Here is a 23,562-nt window from a genome sequence, read left to right on the forward strand (position 1 = left end):
TCACTTTCGAAACAATGTAGGGAAGTTTTCTTGTGATATATAGCTTTTTGCATAAGGAAACTTACTCTTCCCCTCATATCTCTCTCAAATTTTTGAGAAATGGTTTCTATGGAAAAACTCTCTACAAAATTGATTTCATATCTCTTTCAAAAGAAGGTTCCCATAAATCGATTTCTTGCCAGAGAATAACAGGAAAGATATTTTGGATGCGTTCATATACGTGGGAGATTGGTTGCAGAGAAGAATGAAGACCTAGAGAAGACTTGAAGAAGTGTTCTTCAAATGTAATGTTTTCTTCTTCCCCTGAATTTCCATGCTTAACCTTTGTACTTGGCATAATGTATGTTGTTCTTTTTCTTCTTTTTTGTACTTAATTATAAAATAAAATCAAAGCAACAGGCAATCAGTCGCTTCTGTTAGGAATTCGATCCTTTCAATATCAACATATATCAATAGTATATCTGATATACTTTATAGTTGGTATATCAGTCATCTAATATACTTTATATTTGATATATCAATTGACTAATATACCAAACATAACATATATAAGTTATAAAATTGATATATCAAAACTACCATTCATATATCGTATTTATAAGTCTACAAGTGCTTGTAGATTTGTTAATTTTTGTGGATTTTGACTGATATATAAAGTATAAAAAATATATATATATTATACAATGGATATACCAAATTTATCATTCATAAACAATATTTATCATTCACGAAGTGTTTGTTCATTTTCTATTATTCATAGATTTAATTTCAATCCTTATTCAAATGTTAACGAATATTACTTTTCTAGTACATTATAATCAACTTATAATGGTTCATTTAGTTATATTAGTTACCATTTTGAATAAATATTGATAAACTATTGATACACCAATCTTACACTTGAAATTGAATTTTGAACATGTGTTGATATATTATTCATATACTTGAATAGATGTCATTTTAAAAAGTATCGATGTACTAATGATACACCAATATTTTATACTTGAAATGAATTTTAAATTAATTTTGATATAATACTAATACATCAATGCTATAGTTAATTTTATTTAGAAGAAATATTGACATACTATTAACATACTTGATATTAGTTTTTTATGAGCATCAATACAATACTGATAACTTAATTTATACTTTAAATTAATTTTGAATAAGCATCTTGTTGGGTTTGATGCCCTAAATCTCATAAGGTCCCATAGTTTATAATTGTAAGGTACAAACATTTTATTTATGTAACAAAATATGTGATTTTTTATTTCAAAATTAGTTGCATTAACCAAAAACCAATAAACTAATATCAAAGGTTATCTTTATAGCTTAAACATGTAAGAATATATCAGCATGCAACAGAAGCAACAAGGATCAATAAACACTCTAATGCATTAATATTGGCAGTAACTAAAGCAGGTTTCTCAATCACAAGAGAGTTTGAAGTCATACCTTTGTAGAACTCTTTAAGATCTTGATTCTCAGTTGTTATCTTCTTCAAAACTTGCTGTGAACCACCTCAAGATCTTCCCCACCTCTTGGAGCCTTAAAATGAGTTGTGGGACTCAAGAATAGCTTGAACGAAAGGAAACTTGGAGAGAAGCTCACTGCTACAACCCACTTGAAGAACAATTTCTTTAGCCCGAAATTTTCTGTAAAAACTCTTTGAATGCATGTCTCAATTCCACTTCAATCTTCTTTATTTATTGCAGGCTATCATGCAAAGAAAATGGCTGCAAGAGATGCAGCTCATGCTTGGAGTTATTGAAGTCTAACTTAATGGGTTTTGTATGAGCAAGTTGAAGATGATAATGGAAAAAACCAAATTTTCATTTTGTGTCGTTTTTCCAATTTTTCAAACCAAATGATTTCAAAAAATCAATTTGATTTTAAAATTGAAAATATTATTAATTTTGTAAAATTAATTTCATAAATTAATTTTCTAATAAAATTAATAAATAATTATTTAAATAATTCAATTAATTCTAATTAATTTAATATCAAATATTAAATTAGTTTTACACAAATTCACCTTCATATATTAATTTTACACAAATCACCTTCATAAACTAAATTCTAACTTTCTAAAACTATAAAAATTAAATTCTAACGTTGTCAAAAATATGGAAACTAAACATATGGAGGAAATGATATATAGAAACGGAATACACTAGCAATCTAATTACATCTCAACTAAATAGAGTATACACACTGCATCAATAATAATGCTCAAACCCAAAAGTTTAGCCAAATAGGATAACAAAACTAATGAATTGAAATAACTAAGGACCTGTAGATAAACCATCATAGGTTGGCTTGATGGTAAAAAAGGAGATAATAGTCTTAATAAATGGCTATGAGGTCAAGGGCAACCCATGGTGGCCACCTACCTAAGAATTAATTTCCTATGAGTTTCGTTGACATCCAAATATTGTAGGGTCAGACGGGTTGTCCCATGAGATTAGTTGAGATGCTTATAAATTGACTTGAACACTCACGGCTATAAAAAAAACCTAAAAACCTTAAGATATGCAAGTAGACTACAGCGATCATCTCAACAAGATACAATGACTAACTCTGGTAAAATTACAATCTCGAACTACCTGTATCTAGCCAAACTCTTGTGGATATGGCTCTCAACTCAGTTTAATATCGAAATGAGGAATTCTTTGATTTAGAATGGGATGCTACAAATGAAGAAATAAGTTGTTAGTGCTAGGTTAGCAACTCAGTAACTCTCCAAAATACAAAATAAGATCAAATAAATACAAAATTAAAACATTTGTCAAATTTAATTCAATTGAGTTGTTATTTGACCAGATCAAACATAACTCATTCAAATCGATGAAACTACAAATTTAAATTTCATATATGTTAAATATGTACATGAAACATCATCTAATTAATTTAGGTCTCGTTTGGTAACCATTTTATTTTTTAAAATTAAGCTTATAGACATTATTATCACCTCCAAATTTCTTTTTTTTTTGTTATCTAAAGTTACTAAACGAGATTTTAATGGTTTTAATCCAATTTGAAGCTTCTAAATAACCATGAATTTAATCTATACGATTAAATTCATTTTTTATAATTCAAATATTCGTAAAAGTTTCACTACTTTATGTTATAAAAGCACTCTAGCGTTAACGGAGGTAAAAACAAATCATTTTGAAAAGTAGTTAAGCAAAAATCTCATAAAACAAAATATTAAAATCTCCATGTTGACGTGGCAGCAAACATCACGCGCTGACAGATTCCATCTCTGACACAGTGTACGAAGAAGACGAAAGCATTGTAGAAGAAGAGAAGCATCCATCTTTACTTTTTCCTTTTTTTCTCCTTTACACCTATAAATCACATATGATTATGATACACCTTAATTTCATCTCAATAAATAATGTCCCTACCAAGGCTTAAATATAGAGTTAATGGACTGTTTTTCAAAAAAAAAAAAATTATAAAGACGAAAAAAAATTCAAAAAATTATTTAAATTCAAATAAACATTTTATACTTTTTAATATTCTTCATTTTTTTTTTTTTCATTTTAGTGTTGATAAGGGGAAAAAAAAGGAAATGTATAAAAGTAGAATAAAGAGAATCAAATTGCGGTGGACAGAGAAGATCACGATAGAGAGAGATTCAATGGAAAAGATGGAAAAAAATAAAAATAGAGGAAAGAAAAAGGAAAAAGATGTTATCATGGAAATTTCTGAAAAGGGGTATATCACATATAATGGTCCGCATCCAATGGTTTCATTCCACGTGTTGGCCCGACTAAATCTGCCGACTCATGTTTGGTCAAAGAAAACCCCTATTGGAAAGTCAGAAAGAAAAGGTTCAGTTGTCACTGTTACCTTTTGAGTGTATTGGGTTCTGTAGGCCCATTTGTTGACAAAATTATGATAGGCCCATCAAGTGAATGGGGCCCACCAATCAGCCCAATGCTTTTGTACCGTTTACATGAGAGGCAGCTTTTCTTTTAAAAAATTGTAAGAAATAGAACGTTTAAGTTTTTACCTTACAAAATTAGTATTTTTTTAAAAAACTCGTAAAAAAATAGTTTTTCGGTCCATTTTGAACGAGACTGACCACGAGATTTTAATCAAAAAAATCAATTTTTTTTTCAACTTATCGATTGTTTGAAGCTTTCTCGGTACATCTCGTCAGATTATACATGGAGATTATGTGCATTTCAGTGTTAATCTTGGATAAAATAACACCAGATTCTATATATTTAAGTTTTCTCGATGAAATCCCAGGCATAATTAATACCAAAATTCATATATTTGAGCTTTCTAGGTGAAATCTCGAGCAGGATTAACCGCATATTCTATATATATATATATCCTAAATCTTATCTAATTTTTCCAAAAATTTAATCTTTCCCAAAATTTTAAAATATCAAATCAATTTGAAAAATCTAATTTGATAAATAGAAAACGCATTTGGAATTTTAGAAGTTCATACAATTGTGAAAACATAAATTATGCTAAAGATTTGAAAACTTAATAATTTGATATAATATTTAGTAAACATAATCGAATTTAGAAAAAAAAATTTGAAAATAGTATAAAATTTGGGAAGATTACAAAAAAAAAACAAAATAGCAAATCTCAGTGTGTAGTCAGCGAGATGTACCGAAAAGACCCAAAACAATCGATAACTTGAAAAAAAGTTGATTTTTTAACTAATTATCGGTGGTCGATCTCGTTCGAAATAGATGGAAAAAAACTATTTTTACGAATTTTCAAAAAAACATATTAATTTTATAAGATGAAAATCTAAACATACTGTTTTTCATAAATTTCCTTTTATTTTCTGTCATGTCCCAAAAGGACTTTGACGTAGCTTTGTGAATCCTTTCAAATTAAGGTACTAGCTTGTTAGGATCAAAATCACTGTCAATTTAAAAGTGGCCCTTAAACATATAGGAAAACGACAGCTCAATTATATAAATAACAAACCTCATTTCATTTGTTTGCATGGAATAGGTATCCAATTGTTTCCTATCTTGTTTGGTTGGGAGATCCATACTAGAGCCATTTATCCGTTTGATCACTAGTTTGTTAGAATGGATGATTTTATAAGAGAGGAACAACATCGATCTAAGACAACTACATTGTCCTTTATTCAAGTGATTAGTAGAGAGTGTAATTACAATTTCACATGTCGGTTACAAACGAAGAACATCATGTAATATGTATAAACAATAAATTATAAGATTTTCTAATAGTGTGAAGTGTACTTGATAAGTTCAAAAATGATATAATATAGGAATATAATTACGAGAACAAGCTAGATTTACTCGATAGGTTAAAAATAATAAGACTATAATTATGGGGACGAGCTAGATTGACTGTGATATTACATTTTATCAATTTGTCAATGTTTATATTAATATTTCCACATTTCTATAGATTCGACTTCAGCAATTATATTAACTAATATGAATATGGTATAAATAATAAACATTTTAACTCCATTTGAAAAATATATAATGTTCATTTACTAAGTTTAATATATTTTTTAAAACAATTGTCATTATAATTTATTTTTTCACAAATATTCATTAACATCGACATGTTATTGATATTGCTGTGAAATTGAGATCTTCGACATTTTCATCGATAACGACATTTTAGAGCTTATCAATGTTTACTAATACGAGATATCAAATTGATGTTCATCAAATACGAGCCATTATCATCTCATTGCTTTTAATATAATATTAAACTAAGAGATTATTCAACTCTTACCAAATATTTTATCCTCACTCTTTTAATCATCCCATCATCACATCAATTGTGTTTTGTAAACAATGGATATGTCTGCTTCCAAGATTATTTTCTTTTTTCATTTCATTATCGGCGACAAGATGACAATAGTTGTCGAACAAATTTTAACAAGATTTTGATTGATGAAAACTACTATTATATGCATTAGAATTAGAGTAAATGAGGTAAGTTTGTCATTACATAAAAATGTTGGGAAATGAATAGAAGTTGGCATTGAAATAAGTTGAGAGCTTCCAAATAAGATTGAACAACTCCAAACCCAGCGATCCTTTCATCTTTTCCATGAGGACCCACCAAAATTTCCTCTTCACTAATCAAACTTTTTTGACCAAAGACCCTTGAAGTGATGGCCCAAAATAGATTCACAATTAGAGGGGTTCAGAAAATGTTCAATGAACCCAACAAAAATCCATATTCTATCAGTTGGATTAGGTTATAAACTTGTTTATGTTCGATTGGGTATAATTTAAACTTTATACGTAACTATTGGTTAAGTTATTCTTCTAAAATTAGTTTAGTTTAAGCTTTTCCTAACCTAATATATTGGCATAGTGATAACGAAGAAAATGAGTAGTCATTCACCCAAAACAGTCCCATACACCATAAAAGTTATGACGTAAAACTTGAAGAGATGTGTTTATAATATATATATATATATATGATAGCGTCAAGGGACTAGGGATAGCTTTTCGACACTACCCAAATTTTCAAAAGTGATTAAAATGTCGGTGAATGTTTATATTTGGTAGAATTCTACATCGACTAAACATTGTCACCTCAAGTTTCTTGGCTTGGACGTCCATTTTCATGATTCACAGTTGCTCAATTTAGGTCGACTAACTCCAATTTCATCTTGATTCTTTCAAAGTACTCCATAGTGACCTCGGACCACACAACCTCTACCGAATGGAGAATAAAGCATATGAGAGTAATAAATCGAGCCTAAAGAATGGACAAAAGTATTGCAATTTAATGGTTCTATCAGTTTGATTTCTGTCCATACAATTATTGAATAAAAAAAAATAAAGACACCATTCTTTATTTTTTTTTTTTTTTTAGGGTTTAGGATTTAAAGTTACAAGTTTAGCCCTTAAATATAGGCCAAACTTTAAAAAGTTTCTACTAGGTATTTGAACTTCCAATTTTGTATCTAAGTTCTTAAGTTTTTAAAATTGTGCAATATAAATTCCTAAATTTTCAATTTTATATCTAATAAGCTCGTGAATTTTCAATTTGTTGTCTAATAGGTCTTTGGCCCATTCAATATTTCTTAATATTCACAAACCTATTCATTATTAAAAGTTATAATCTTTAAGACACAATATTCACAAATTGACCGACACAAAAGCCATCTCTATCAATCCACTCTCGTTGACGAGACGGCAAAATTTTATGTTAGATCGAATAGATTCGTCAAATGTTAAACTGTCTATTAGGTATAAAATTAAGAATTCAAAAACATGTTCGGTAGTTTTAAAATAGAGAGACCAACTAAATACAAATCTTAAAATTCATAAACTATTAAGTACTTGTTAATGTTAAAAAAAAACAATATATACAAACTAAACTTGTAATTTAACTTTTTCTCATGACACCTAGTCTATAAGATTGTATAAAGGCAAAGAGAGAAAAAAGTTTCTAACTTAATCAGCTGCACCCTATCAGAGATTTGGTTACTGATTGTGTTTCACAAATTTTCTTTGTTTCTTCTTTTATTATTATTATTTTGTTCTCTCCCTCTCAATAGGTATGGCAAATTCAATAATTTGTAGTGTTATGACAGATAGTTAGGACAATGACTATATGGTTGCATTCTCATTCTCGAGACGAACTATTGACTTCTTTCATCTGTCCTTAATGCAAAGAACAACCAGAAAACAACAAATTCCCTCTAACATACCTTACACCTTACAAATCTGTCACAACTTTATGTTAATAATGTCATTAATCAAGAACCAGAGGTTTTTTAAAATTCAAATGATAAGAATTTCTTTGTATAACCAACCATTTTTCTTTCAAATGTGCTTCCAGTTTAAGGGATGATAATGGAATAATCTCATTCATAAAGAGAAAGACTTTAACAGATTTCTTAATATCAAAAAGAAAAAGCTAGAGGAGGACTCACCAGTTACAAACTCAACTGGGGGTCTGTATAGGGGTGGCCAACATTGCCATCACACCTTGTCTTAAAACCCATCACCAATACATGGAAAAGGCAAAGAAGGAAAAAGAAGAAAAATTTAGGGATTGCCAAACTCTTTACACACAAACATATTTATGTTACTTTATCTCAGTCTCAGTGCCTTTTTTGTTTAAAATTTGAGTGATATGATCTGTCTCCTGTGAGTTTTTAACTCAATGCTTATGAGGAGGGCACTGGTAGCATTTGGTGAATAATCCAAAAGTGTCAACTTGATGTATGAAGTTGAGCATGCTCGCCCAACCTCCAAATCCAAATCCCACAATCAAAACCCATCCAACCACAAATATGTTCACAGAGTACAGCCCTGCCCAACCTCCCAACAATGATGGAGCTCTCTCCACTGCATTCTGTATTATTCAATAGAGAAAAAAGAGGGTTAACAAGTTGAGAGAAATTGAATTGTGAACTGGATAAAAGGGAGTTGGGGAAGCAATAGATTAACAACCTCTCTAGCTGATGGAGAAGCAAAAGTGACCATGTGAGCTAAAGCAGGGATTATATAGACGGTGAAGCTGACGAGAAGGGATCCCACCGTCGAGTTGATTGGTCCGAAGAATGGGAAAATTATTGCCAAAAACCATATCGGTATCACTACGGGTAGTCGGGCGAGAGCTCTCTTGATCAAGCTCTTTGTCTCATGTACTCCTATGAATTTCTCCCACACAAAGTAGAGAGGTGTGCAGGCAAACCCAAATGTTATAAACTGTAGAATCAACAATCACCATTCCCAAGCGTTACATTGCAAAAAGGCACGATCTCAATGAATCTTATTCAAAATGGGGCTTGATATTTTGTAATTATAATGTCACCTGATGGATGAGCATGAGGATGACAGCAGTGTCCCTGAAGCCATTCCTAGGAAGCAAAGCAAAAGCATTTGAATGGGTCAAGAGGTCATCCCCAAAAGCCCAATAAACAGCAGAAGCTGATGGCAAAGTCAACGTAAGCACATAGAGAGTTGCCATCAAGTAAATAAGCTTGAATTTCTGTGGCTTCCACATGGCATGCATAATCTCCCTACATCAACAACAAAAAAAATTGAATACAAATTTGGTAAAACTGAATGTATGTCTTCTATTTCCAATTCTAAAATTATCTTTTAAATTCTTACACTGTTACAGCATGTCCTCCAAAGGTGTAAAGAATGTTGGTAGCCCCAGTAAAGTACAGAACCATTTTAGCAGGCCCTGAGTGCTTCACTCCCTCAGCCTTCACAGGAAAAAAAAAAACAAAAAAACAAACAGAGATTACCAACTTTTGTTCATTTTAAACCTAAGTTGTATTTATATTTGTCATATTTACATTATTTACGATTTTGACCTTAGGATTTAGAGAATTGTATTATATAAACTTTCTACCCCTAGAACTGCATTATATAAACTTTCTACCCCTAGAGGCACTAATGATTTATAATTTGAATTATTCTCTCTAATAATAAATCGTTTTCCCTCTGCCCGTGGACGTAGCTAACACATTTTTAGTGAAAGACATAAATTTCTTTGTTGATTTTCTATTGTATTATGTTTTTTTGTTCATCTTTGGTGGTCGATTTCTTAACACAAACAGTATTCTTCTTCATTCTATTTCAATGAAACCCAATTCAGGTAAATGCTCAGTTTCATGTTTAAATTGAAATCTTCCATAGTAATAAACAATTAAGATGTGTTTGGATTGTTTTAGGAGCAAGCAACAAGCAGGTAGAACAGAATATGAAATTGTAAAACATTAAAGTAAAGAAAGTTGAGGGTATTAATGTTATTATAGTACCTGTCCGTGGATAAGGGAAGCAACGGTCATATACCAAGCAGTGTAGGTTGTCATCATGAGGCCAAGGAACGACCAAATTCTGTAATTGTGGAAAGAGGGTATGAAGACAGTGGTAGCACAGCAAGCGCCAAAGATATAGGTCCAAGTTCTCTTGTCCAAATTGTCGTTTATGTAATATATGTTACTGCAAAACCAAACCCATCAAATCGTGTGAAAAAAGGCAAAGAATTATTGAAGCTTCCACTAATCCAAATTCAGGTAATTCCTTCTTTGTTATTGTTTAAACAACTTAAACTTAAGAATACCTCGCACAAGCTATCAATTGAATCACAGATCCAAAAAGGAGAAAAGTGCAGTTGAAAAACAAACCCACATTTCTCCAATGTTTCCCCAGCAACCCATCAAGAACTTCAAACCACTGCAGAAGGGGAAAAATCGAGAGCCGTTTTGGGGAAAAAGAAACAAGAAATGGGGTATGTGGCTATTATGAAGATTAAGAACTTACCTGAATGACATGGTTTCTGAAATCAACCTTCTCTCTTTCCTTTCTGGTTCTGTATTCAACATAAAGAACACTGATAAGATAAGCAGTCCAGCTTCCCATTAGACCATAGAAAAGTTGGAAAAGAATCCCAGAAAGCATCCCCAGTTGTGAAAATGAATATGGAAGTGTGAGAAGCACTTGAGCAACCTGTAAGAACCCAAAAATCCCCCCAAAAACAACGAAACCCAGAATCAGAAAACACAAGAGAGACTCAAAAAACAGATGGGTATGAAATGAAACTGCAAAATGGAGGAGTATTTTGCCTGATTAGAAGCACAGCTAAACCATGCATCATAAACAGAACCGCCATGCCAGAAGAGAGTAGAGAGCTTGCCCTTAGTGGGCTTTGAAGAATCTCCCTCTTCTCTCTCCATTTCAACATAATTTCCTGCAATTACAGTTTCAACCTTCTCAGAAGCCATTTGCGCCCGTTTGGGTAAGGTGGGAGGAAGCAATGGTTGGATTTTGAGTCTTTAAATAGACAAGAGAAGGCGCACTCTGTTTTTGCTCTTCAACTTCATCACATTACTAAGATAATGTAAATGAAGAAATGGGCTTTTATTTTAATTTTAATTAATTTGATTATTAGTTGTAATAAGTTTGAAAAAAGATATTTTTTGATAGGTTGGAATTTTGATGAAGAGATGAAATGAATATTGAGGGTTGAGCGATAGATATAAGTTTTATTTCAAACCAAGCTGCCTTCTTCTTCTTGTAGCTTTCGGTGGTGGGTATTATGGAACTGTTTCAATCAACTGAAATTCCAATTTATTTATTTAATTAATTAATTTATTTATTTTTTCCTTTTTCTTTGTTCCAGCTTTTAGAGAAGGGTAAATGAAAAGGAACGTTTTAAAAGAAGTTCTTCACATGTGGGCTTCAAAAGCAGAGTTTTATGGGCCAGGCCTAGCATGCACTGCACGAGCGGGTTGGCCCACTATCCCCATTATTTCTCTCTCTCCTTTTCTCTCTCTTTTTTTTTTTATTTTTATTTAATAAAGCCAATAAAGAAAAAAACATAATATATATATTCCAATTGTTACAACCAAATTAAGGAGGTTGGGATTCAAACAAGGAATTTCGAGTGTTATATTACTTTAATTTTGAATATTGGAAAGTTTAAATACTTCTCACCAATGTCATCAATGAAATGTTGCAATGACATGATTGCTTCTAAACTCACATAATAAGATAATTTTAAAAAAATTCATTTTTATTATTGAATTTGTCGGATTGATTTGTTTATTTTAAACTTCCAATTTCATTAAATTACACTAAAAATTTAGATAAAGAGTATGAATTTTGAAAATAGTTTCAATTTAAATCATCTAATAAAAGTCGTCAATGGAAAGATCAATTAACTAGTGTGTATAAGTTGCAAACAATTATATAAAGTTAAGCATGATTTAATGAAAGTGAAACTTTATAGTAAAATTGATATAACAAGTCATGCTTAGAGGTGAAAATTAATTTGTTTTCTCCCACTATAATACCTTTTCAATTTAGGCCACGCTTACATCGGTTAAAAAGTAATCCATCAATGATAATGTAAAAAGTCATCCCTAGTTGATTACTTTTGTTATTGTTTATCTACTTTATGTCGTAGTGAGATGTGGAGTCCACTTTGAAATTTGTAATCAAATTGTATAATCTAATTGAGAAATAAAATGTATTCAATCTAATTGCAATTGAAAATTACGTGAGATCTTATCTTTATTGTTTTTGTTATTGTTATTGTTACAGATATTGTTACTGTAACAGTATAAAAATTATTAATTTACATTCAATGTTACATTTATCGTTACGTTAAGGTCAAACAGAAACAGTAATGGTAATAGTAATGATAAAATGTGATAGATTTATAATTTTAGATACATACGATCAGAAATAATTTAATTATATTTGCGGTTCAAGTCTATTACGATTCATCCATTAATAAAATTATACAAATTTTCGTTACAACTTGCCTTGGTAAACAAAATCAGAATGTAGTTTTCCTTTTGTTGCTAGGCCTACGGAAGAATTTAAAGAGAAAATCATTTTTTTTTTAATAAATAAATATAAGGTTGGAAGATTGATTGACTAAATATATTGTTTGAGGTTTCAAAAAGGAAGGTCTAAATGGGAGTGGAAGATGGAAAGAATGATTGCATTAAGGGCGAGGTTAGTGGTAAATATGATTAGTAACACACGTGTGACAACTGGCTTTGCAATTAAACTAAAATTTCCACGTGGACCCCACTGCATGTCTTCCCTTTTATCAGCTTGGGTTAAATGGGCCCATTCTTTTTCCTATCCTTAATCATGATATTAAGTGCTACTCTAATAAAAACTCCATTATAAATTTCTTCATTCCATTTTATTTTTCCTTCTTTCATTTATATATTTTACATAATAATTAATTAATCTTTCTATTGATAATAATAATACTAATTGCTTTGGTAATGTTTATTAGAAAAGATGAGCATAATGTTCATAAATTTGTAGGATAAAATCGACGAAATTAAATCATTATGAAACATTTATCTTTTTACTCTAATCATCTATATTTTTTTTAAAGAAAGAAAAACATAATTAGAGTTTGAATAACAACACATAATACCTCAATAAAGGTTCTATATTTCGATTATGTCAATCTTTTTTTATTATTTATACAAATGCTAGGTGGGTTTGTTAATTACACGAAAATTATGATCCAATTACTTTTTAGTCCCTAACCTACAATTATACTCCTTGTACGGTTGGAGAGATAAAATTAGAAAATTTTATTAATTATTTGAGATTTCTTCTCATTTTCACTTAGAGAGAGAAAATGCAATTAATATGTTTTTATTTTTCATTTAACGCATTTAGACGTACCAAGTTTTTCTAACGGGTTCCTAGTTATATTAAATATACCTTAGAATATTGTTTTAGATGTTTGCTAATATTTAACCAATATATGAAATATACTACAAATATAAATTAGAGATTGACTCAATATTCAACATAAATCCTAGTATATATCATAAATTTTTTTCATACCATAGCATGTATAATCTCGATAAATCAAAATTTAATAACAACTCTCTAACAGAAGTGTAATTCAAAATTAAATTAATCATTTCAATATATCACAATATATAAATCACTCAAAGTTCATCATAATTCATAATATATATAAAAAATTCATTTGTATCGCAATATATATTATAAATTCTATTTAATTAGTAAAAAATTCTAATGAATTCCATTTAAACTTTAAATGTATTTATTATATATTATTAATTAGTTGAAATTTATGTGATTTTCTATCCCAAATATGACACATATATATACATTGATATATGTAATTCTCTACTTCATTGTATTCTAAAAAAAAAAAAAAAAATTACTATTATTTGATATGGCTAACACTTCCAATTTAGTTTTGACACTTTTGAAATAAAAAGTTGTGGAAGATAAATTGCTTTCCATTGGATTCTTGGAGAGTGACACAACAATGATGGCTATATTGGAGTTTGAGAATATTTATCTACAGCTTGGATTGGTCATTAATTCTTCCAAATATTAAAAAGCCCCACTTTAATGGTGATGATGCTGATGATAATGGCCAACCTAATCCCTAACCCTACAAATGAAAAACTTTTTTCTAATTTATGCACATTTTTTTCCTATTTTAATTTTCGCTAAAAGAAAATCATTTGGCTTCAAATTTAGTATTTTTATTTCTACCTTCAAATGTATAGGCTCAAAATGATACCTTCGAAAGATTTTGAATGGCTAGTGACATACAATTTGTAATATATATTGAAATAATATTTTATTGATTAAATTACAAGTGTAATTTTCGAAATTTTAGAATTTAGGGTTTAAAATTACATATTTATGTATTTATATATTTGTGTGTTACCATAAATAAATATATCCAAGTTAAAGAGTATTGATATGTATTGGTATGTATTGATATTTATATCATTATATATCAATACTCGTTAATTTACTTTTTTTTCTTTAATCGAAGAAGACAATTTATTTGGAAAGAACTTTGAATCCCTTAAAAAAAAATCATTTGAGAATATTTATGGGGAGTTAAAATTTATTGTTAACTTTATGAGTCTCAATTATATCATATACTTAGATGATAACAAACATTTATTTACTGATAATTTTAATGTAAAGAGTGTCTATAATGTAGAGTTTGAAAAGACAATTCTAACACATTTTAAATGATTCAAATTGAACGTCGAGTAGTGTCATGTGTAGTCCAAGCATGGAAAGAAATGTGATACTACTTGTTATGTACATGTGCTATTTGAATATTTTCTTTGAAAAAAAAAGTTCAAATAATTTTCAAATTAGAAAAAATAAATGGTAACTACCAACTGTCACTTTCCATTTTATTAGTATTATTACCATTACTAATATTAAGAAGAAAAAAATAATGATAATAATAATTTTAGGAAAAAGAAATGGTAACCTCCAACTGTCACTTTCCATTATTATTATTATTATTATTATTATTATATATCATTTCATATTTTACCTTTTAATCTCCACCTTTTATCATTTTTTTTATCTAAATCTAATGGCTACTTTTAAATCCTTCAATTTTATAATCTACCCATATTTCATCTTCTTTCTCACTCTCCCAAGCAATTCAGCAAGCTTTATAATCTATTTTGTTCCAAAAAGGTGCCCAAAAATCATAGTTTGTCAAGGTCTATTGATCTTGACTATGTTATTTTTATGAGAATAATGTTGGAGTGTGTTTTTTAGTGGGCAACTTTATTAATCTACTCATGTGAGAATTTTCTTTTCGTGGGAATTCAATTTTATCAATTTATATTGGGAATTTGTACTAATTTGTGGGTATAGTGTTTAATCTTGAACTTTGATCTGAACCCGTTAAAAGGAGTGGATTGACTTGAATCAATTGAAAAGAATCGAAAGCTGTTGAATCATAAACTTTCAAATGGTAAATTGGTTTGGTTCTCACCCGTAACACAATCCTTGCAGTAAAATGTCTAATGAGTCTTGGGGAGTGGAGTAGATTCTAAATCACTATAAAATCTAACATCATCTGTTTCTCTTTACTATTTTAATTTATGATCTTTGTTATTTTTATGAGAGTTGCATACTTAGGCCCTTACATTTGATTTTTAGTTTTTAGTTTTTGAAAATTAAACCTACAAATACTCCTTTCACCTCTAAATTTTTTGCTTTGTTATGTACTTTTTACAATTGTTTTAAAAAACCAAGCCAATTAGGTTTTGAAAACTCTACATTTTTTACTTAAGAAAAATGTAAACCATTGTGAGAAATTTAGGAAATGGGCTTAATTTTCAAAAATTAAAAAAAAAAAAAAAGAATAGTTACAAAATGGAACCTTAGTAGTTGCCTTTCAATAGAGCAACCATAATATGAAGCCCATAAATCCAAAATTTTGTTGAAGTAAGAGCCTTTGAATCTAAGAAACTAACACCTTATACGAAATTTAGATCAATTCAAAGAAAAGGGCTAGAATTAGATTACCTCTTAGATCAAAGATCTAGAAGTAACCTTTGATTTTACGGCATTGGGAGATAACCTCTCTCCTGACTACTTAACTTCCGATGGTATTTTTAACATCGAGAGAGTCTCTTTTCTTATATAATGAATCACTCCACATCAAATTTAATCAAGACTTGATTGAATGACTCACATGCATTATCACTATTAAGAAAGGACCTCAATCATGAGAAATATACTTCATTCAAATTCAAAAAGTCACCCTTTTACGGTGTGAATTCAAGGCCTTCTGTAGCCGTTGTATGAGATAACTTCCAACCCTTGAATGACCCAAAAACTAGATACTAAAAGACATGTCCATAATAATCAAATTCTGTAACTCCTAAAATTATCGATCCAAACTTAAATTTAACACTTAAAAGTTAATTGAAGACAGTTAAAGTTTATTAATGATAACTCAATGAAAATAATCCATACCACTTGATTCATTGTGTTAAATATTGTCTGCTTGTTTAATCTATATTGAAATACTTTAGTTTAATTTCTAGAAAAAATTTTAGTTTTTATTGAGCAACACTAGTTAACCCTTTTAATGTTGTCATGTCCATCCTACATTTAGATATAGCATAACTTAAGATTTTTAAATGAAGTTTTGGTTTGAATTTGATTAGCTAATTAGGACTACAAAAGTGGAACCTTTTGGAATCCACTTCATTTGGTGAACAGTAATATGATGGAAATTTGTGGTTGATAGTGAGTTTTGCGATTTCATTTGAACGAATAGCAAAAAAACGAAGTTTCATTAGAAAAATGGTAAATACAATCTCACCCACATGATTCAAAATTTGATGAATTCCAAAATGCCTTCATCAATCTTTACACTATAGTATAATTATATATCGTCTTGGCAGATTTAAATTTGAAAATCAAGGTCTTTACTAAATTTTTTTTGTCCTTCTCAAGTTTAAACTCACGTTATCCCATATTTTTTAATTTCATGTTATATTTTTTTCTTCTTTTTTTTTTTTTCATGATCTTTTTTATTTTCAAGATATTGTTTTGTTTATTTTATGTTTTCTTATTTAGATGTTCCTTTTAAAAAAATCAATCTTATTTATTCTTTTTTCGATTTTAGTTATATATGGATTAATAACAGAAGATAATTAGACATTTAAGTTAGATAAATGCTCTATAAGTTTCCATATTTACCACATACAGGGAGATATAAAAAATGATAGCATCTGAAATGTGTTATTTTAGTGCCTTTAATCTAGCTCGTTTATGATATTTAATTTGTTTATATGTTTATATGTATAGGATCTCAAGAAAATCATATATTTAGGAGTGTTACGGGTCATTCGAGGTTAATTTTGAGCAATTAAAAGCTAATTAGAGCAACTAAACTTCAAAGGAGCGAAAAAGACAAAAATGACCCCTAAATCACTTCCTATTGTGGACATGCGTACAGTGGCAATGCTATAGGGAAGCTCGTAACCGAGACAAGAGGCTTGGTGCCATGCACGACACTAAAGGCAGAAGGGGCAATATGACTTTGATGGAGATCCATCACGTAGGCACGTGCACGCACCCAAGACATGAGCGTCGTAGTGCTACCTGACACTGCGACACGACGCAAACCATATGAAGGTTGGACTAAGGCACCATAACGTTGTCTCTCAGCGTCGCATCGCTACCTTGACTGATATATATTTCCTCTTCATTTTTAGATCATTAGAATGCGTCCCACTCGGACCTCTAGCCTTTTTTCCCCGCTTCTCTCTTCCATTTTCTCTATTTTGGGATCTTCACTTGTAATCGATCGGAATGAGGTCGGATTTTAGTTTCTCCATCACCATGGGAAGGTAAAATTTATGGGTTTTCTAGTTTAGAGGATTTTGGAAGAACTTTTTTTATTTTGAGAGGATTTTTTGGGCTTGAATGTATATATTTCTATCTCTTGAGCCTCTTATCTTTTTGGTTTAATTCTTAGCATGTTTGAATGACTAGGACTGACAAACATTTATATATGTTAATCGTTCGAAACTTAACATTAATCTATAATTGTTATGTGTTACTTGCCAAGTAGCTAAAGTCATCCCATGGGTGTATGTTTGTTTCCACGACTTTTTCGATAACATTGTATAGTTGTCTTGAGTGGCTTAGGGATAGAAAACAATTGATTAATTAATTGGCTTTTTCAATAATTGATCGTCATGATTTAGCCCAAAAACTTAATGCATGTGCTTAGGTTAATTAACATTAGATATTTTAGAAGATAATAAAAAATGTAATTATTTTAAATGGTAAAATTGCTGAAAATATTTTCTAATATAGTAAAATATCACCATCTATTAGTGATAGATCGCGATATACCACGATAGATATCTATCAAAACAATCGTGATCTATCTCTACTTGATAGTAAAATTTTGCTATATTTGTAAATAAGTTGACTCATTTTTCTTCATTTGAAAATAACAAAAAAAAATCTAAATAAGAAAACATAAATCAAAATATGAAAACATAAAATAAACAAAAACATCATGAAAAAAAAAAGAAAAAAAAGGAAGAAAGATAATCTGGATTTCAATAAAATGTGATAAGGTAAATTCAAATTTAAAGCGCGTCCGAGTTTTTAGCAAAAATTACGTTTTGAAGATTTCAATCTGTACACGTGATTAATAGTTACATATATTTGTATAGACTGCCAAAGATATTTTGGGGTTAATTAAATTTCGAAAAATTTGGATGATAGTATGTTTACTATTTTCCTGATGAAATCTTGATTTTGTTATTTTTTTCACTTGCATTTTTTGGCATTGAGAGACTGTTCTGTCAGGATCTTTTTTGATGATGAACTTTTATAGGTATTATTTGGCTCACTGATATAGTTAATATGTTTGTAGTTATTAAGTTTACGTTTGAGGTATAAAATCGTAAGATGAAACTTTTTAATAATTGTGAAAAATAAATTAAGAGGAGAAACGTGAAGTTAATTGATAAATGTGAAAAGCAGATATAAAAAGAAAAATGAAGTTCCTTGATGAATATGAAAAAAAAATAGAAATACAAAATTATTCGATAAATGTACACATCAATATTTTATACTAATTTAAAAGTTAATGGGCAAAAAAAATCTCCTGGATTACTTTTTCTGAATCAGTGTTTAAATATATACACAACTCTCAAATTTTAGACCGGCTAGAATATTTTTAAAGTAAAAGTACGGGAGGGAATAGACATCACAATGCTTAAAATTGACGAAATTTATAATTTTCACTTACTTTAGATACATTATTTGGTAATAAAAAAATCGTTTGTACTTTAAGAAAATAAGTCCTTGTAGTTAGTTGGTTATTAAATTTTTTTTTAAATATTAATTTTTAATAGAATTCTCTTCATAAATTTTAAATTATGAAAATACATTCACTGTTTTTTTTTTCCATGAAAATTAGTATTCGTATTTAACAAATTTGGATAAAAATTAATTTTAAAAGATTGAAGTTAGAAGTTTTTAAAATAAATTGACTAAAATAAATGAAACTCAAAATACAGATATCAAAATAATAATTATGATTATCTTAAGATGAAATAGAATAATCTTTTTTTTCTTACCGAAATAAAATAAAATTAGTAGTACCTTAGGGGAAAATTAAAAGGATATTGTCTTTTTAGAAACTATTTAGGAAAATATCATTGTTTTCAAACTATTTGTAAAAATATTGTTGTTGTTTTTTTAAAAAATAAGTCGATGGTTGAAAATTCGACCTAGATAGGTTGAATTTTGAACCCTCGACCTTCCTTTTATTTGTACGTCGAACTTTGAACCCTTGACCTTGCCATTCCTAACATTATTATTGAGTCTGTTTAATTATCATTCCGAGACCTTCCTCTATCAAAAGATCGTATTTCTAAATTTTCATAAGGTCCCCCTGGAATTCCTTCCAAAGCTTGTTGAATAATTTTTACGGATTCTGTCATCTCAGCAAGTCTGACTAAATAACGAGCTAATGAATCTCCTTCTTTTTGCCACTGAACTTCCCAATCAAATTCGAGAGCGAGATTTTGAGAGAGAGAGCGAGATTTTGAGCGAGTGCGAAATAGCGAGATTTTGATAGAGAGCGAGAATATTGTACAAATTTCCTTTTTTTCTTTTTTAATTATTACACATTCCACCTTCTTTCTTTCTTTCTTTCTTTCTTTTTTTATTTTCCATTTTATAAAAACAATTTCTAAAAATATTTTATTATTTTATTTAAACTCTAAAAAGAATAAATTAAAAAAAATAATAACTCATAAAAATAAAAAAATGTAAATTAAATATCTCATTTATATAAAAATAATTACAAAAATCAATGTGTCCCACAAGGCAGACGTCGTCGATTTTGAGCTGGTTGTCGTCATCGACTTCGAACTTGAGGTTGCTCGGGTTCTTCTTGATGTTGCTCTGGTACCCCTGCAGGTGCTTCATAATATAAATATTCATTATGCTCTCCATAACCCCGACCATGTCCATGCACGTATGAAGACGAAGGACCAGCCTCTGAGTCATAATGTCCCGAACCAAATGCTGGCATCATCATCATCGGACTAACATAATCAGTTTGACTCTGCGTCTGCATCATAGGGGACAACTCTTCCACATTATGTGCAACCTCATCAAACTCATCCTCTTCCCGAACAGGTCCTCTACACCTAGGAGCTGGTGGAGGAACAATAGGTATATCATACATATAATGAATTTCCTCCATATAGCTTTGGTTGTCACTACATATAGCAAGAACCTGGTTCGGATCATTCGCAACCTCACGGAGTCTACTGTTATTCGATCTCTATGAATTATAAAACAATTAGACAATATTTAAAATAAATTTAAATTAAAAATAATTAGATAATATTCATTCATTTATCAGATGACCCACAGTTGCTCCCTGACGAGTGACGTAGTGCCTTGTGATATTATTATAACAATGAATATATTCTAGAGTGACATCTGTATCTGTTCAAGAGAAACTCCCACTGCAATAAACCTTGCACGATAGTGCCATCGCACTACCAAATGTACAACTTTTTCGGACCAATCTCCAGTCCTTAGGTCAATATCATGCAGTACGGGTTCAATATTACAAGGCGATGAGACATCCTGCTGAAAACCGAATTGTCTCATCACCCGTCAGGAAGATGCCACTCACCAATGTGAAAACATATGAGAGGACTCATCGTCCGCCATATGTTTTGACCATTCGTACAAAAATTAGGCAAAGTATGCATAATAATTTTGTACGGCTCCCATATAACCTGAAACACAAAATATTATATTAGAGAATATTAAAGACAAATATAATAAAATGTGAATAAAATAATCAATTAGGTTTAGTGTAATGTAACTGTTCAGGTTGAAGCAGATCAAACATGTATCTATACTGGTTGACTACATGTGTGGCTGTCCTAGTCACACAAAATTTGTCTCTCCACCTAAATTTTTAAATTGATAATTTAGAATTTAAATTAACTAGATCAGTGATATAAAAATTAAATTGAATTAAAACAACATACCGAGAACCGTAGGCTCATCCAACTAACTGAGCGTCATTAACATGATGTAGCTGTGGAGCCATTGTTGGAAATCGCTCCCAAGCCCATAGTTGCAAAATGAGAGACCCAGCTATCTCTCGAACCTCAGGTCTTGTTGCTTTGTATAGTTGTCTATACAACCATGCCAAGCATGCTCTACCCCACGAATACCACCCCGCATCATGGAGGTTAGCTAACAGTGGCAGGAACATCAAGTGAACAAAATGATTTGATTTATCTGAAAACAGACTTCCACCCATCATTTGTAGTATATATGCTCGCAGATATTTTATGACGGTTTCCTCGTCTGCATCATCTGTGAGCTCACAAAATTGTGTTCCTAACCATATTAAACTTAACCTCGATCCTTTAATCTTGTCTAAAGGTGGGGTCGCACCGAAGTACAATTGACAAACTTCTAGCCAGTCATCGACATCACTCCGATGATCGACTCACCATCAATAGGTAACCCCAACAACACTTCTATGTCTTGTAGAGTGATAATGCACTCTCCAACAAACATATGGAATGTATGCGTCTCGGGCCTCCATCTCTCGACCAAGGCTATGATCAGATGTCAGTCCAACTGAATAAATCCTAATTTGGCAACCCCATAGAATTCAGATGTGCGCAGTAGCGGTAGTATTCGAGGGTGGAGCGGGATAGTGCACTGGAGAACTGCCTCTCGATGCCTGTAAGATATTTCTCCAGTAGTACGATCTCGCCATACAACATATGATCGATAAATGGACTGGTCGTACAAAACATCAAGATCAACAGGTCCTGGGTTTAAAGCCATGATCTGAAAAAAAAATAATATTAAAATTGACTATAATTGAATAGTAGAGAAAAGTGTGAGGGTAAAGAATAATGTAAAACTTTATTGATTACAATAAAAAAAACTGAATATGCAATAGATTATTATAAAAAAATTGAATATACAATAAATTATAATAAAAAAAATTGAATATACAATAAATTATAATAAAAAAATTGAATATACACTAAAATGAATATATAATAAAAAAAATTATTTATTTTTCAATCCCTAACTATCTGAAGTCTGTCTTAGTAACGAAGGACAGTTCCTTCGATTATGTCCTAACTGCTTACAAAATCCACATCGTTGTCGAGTGGCTGGTTCTGTCCAATCCATCTCATTGTGATAACGTGAACTTTTCGGTCTACCAGATTTTCTCAACAACGATGGATTAGGATGTAAGACGGGCATATTAGGGTACGTGATCCACTAATCTTCATGCGGTACAGGTTGAAATTGAGGAGAGTAACATTCAGCATACGTTGACAATTTGTAGTAGTCCTCAATAAAATCTTCGTAGTTCATGTTAAAATGTGAGCAAACGGCCATAAAATGCGAGCATGGAATGCCAAATGTTTGCCACTTGTTACATGAATAGTACCGCTCGGACCTGTTTAGCCTCAATATTTGAACGTTTCCTCCTTTGGCATTGAGACTATGACGTCCGGTCTTCACATGAAACACACCTTCATACCGATCGTATGATTGTACTTCATGTTTACTAGATCGTGACGCCCATTTATTTATTTTATCGTGTGCATATCTGGATTTTTACTCCACTTAGTATTATAAAATATATTTGAAATAAATTATTAATAATATATATATATATATATATAAATAATATTACCGAGTGTATTTATCTTGACGCTCCAATGCATCCCTTATTTCTTCTCTTCTTTTCTCGAAATAGTTCACACATTTGAAGAATGTTATCTGAGCAAGAGCATTTATAGGCAACATTTGAGCTCTTTTGAGGACTCTATTTATGCACTCTGATAGATTTTTCGTGATCCACCCATATCTGAATCCTCCATCATGTACTTGAGTCCATTGCTCTAAATTAATGTTGTCAAAAAAACTCAGACAGCTCCGATTTATTTCTTTGATATCTTTAATTGCTTTGTTGAACTTTCGAATTTGAAACTGATACCTGGCACGATAAACATAATTTTTCAATGAATTAAATTTATACTTTTTATTGAAGTTGCTGACGATATGTCGTAAGCAGAAACGATGGTGACATTTCGGTCCCGTCCAACCATTTGCTGGGTTGTTCATGCTATAATTATACCAGCATGTCGATTTGAAATTAAACACACCTCTTCGTGTGTTACAATTTCTCTCAGGTGTTTCAGGAACC

The 23,562-nt window shown here is 30.4% G+C and overlaps 1 protein-coding gene across 1 annotated transcript; it reads right to left on the reverse strand.

Annotated features, from left to right (window-relative positions):
* Nucleotides 1-7,833: 7,833 nt before the first annotated feature.
* LOC120092695 (auxin transporter-like protein 3) lies at nucleotides 7,834-11,060 on the reverse strand. The gene is made up of 8 exons (XM_039050847.2): nucleotides 10,580-11,060; nucleotides 10,278-10,463; nucleotides 10,078-10,190; nucleotides 9,773-9,956; nucleotides 9,117-9,214; nucleotides 8,815-9,022; nucleotides 8,451-8,708; nucleotides 7,834-8,352 (listed from the first exon to the last, which is right to left on the reverse strand). Exons 1-8 carry the CDS (start codon nucleotides 10,736-10,738, stop codon nucleotides 8,158-8,160), a joined length of 1,401 nt encoding a protein of 466 aa, XP_038906775.1. The 5' UTR covers nucleotides 10,739-11,060; the 3' UTR covers nucleotides 7,834-8,157.
* Between the last annotated feature and the right edge of the window lie 12,502 nt (nucleotides 11,061-23,562).

The sequence above is a fragment of the Benincasa hispida genome, chromosome 12, assembly GCF_027475165.1.
Source record: "Benincasa hispida cultivar pf3 chromosome 12, pf3_genome.v1.1, whole genome shotgun sequence".
In the NCBI taxonomy this organism is placed as follows: domain Eukaryota; kingdom Viridiplantae; phylum Streptophyta; class Magnoliopsida; order Cucurbitales; family Cucurbitaceae; genus Benincasa; species Benincasa hispida.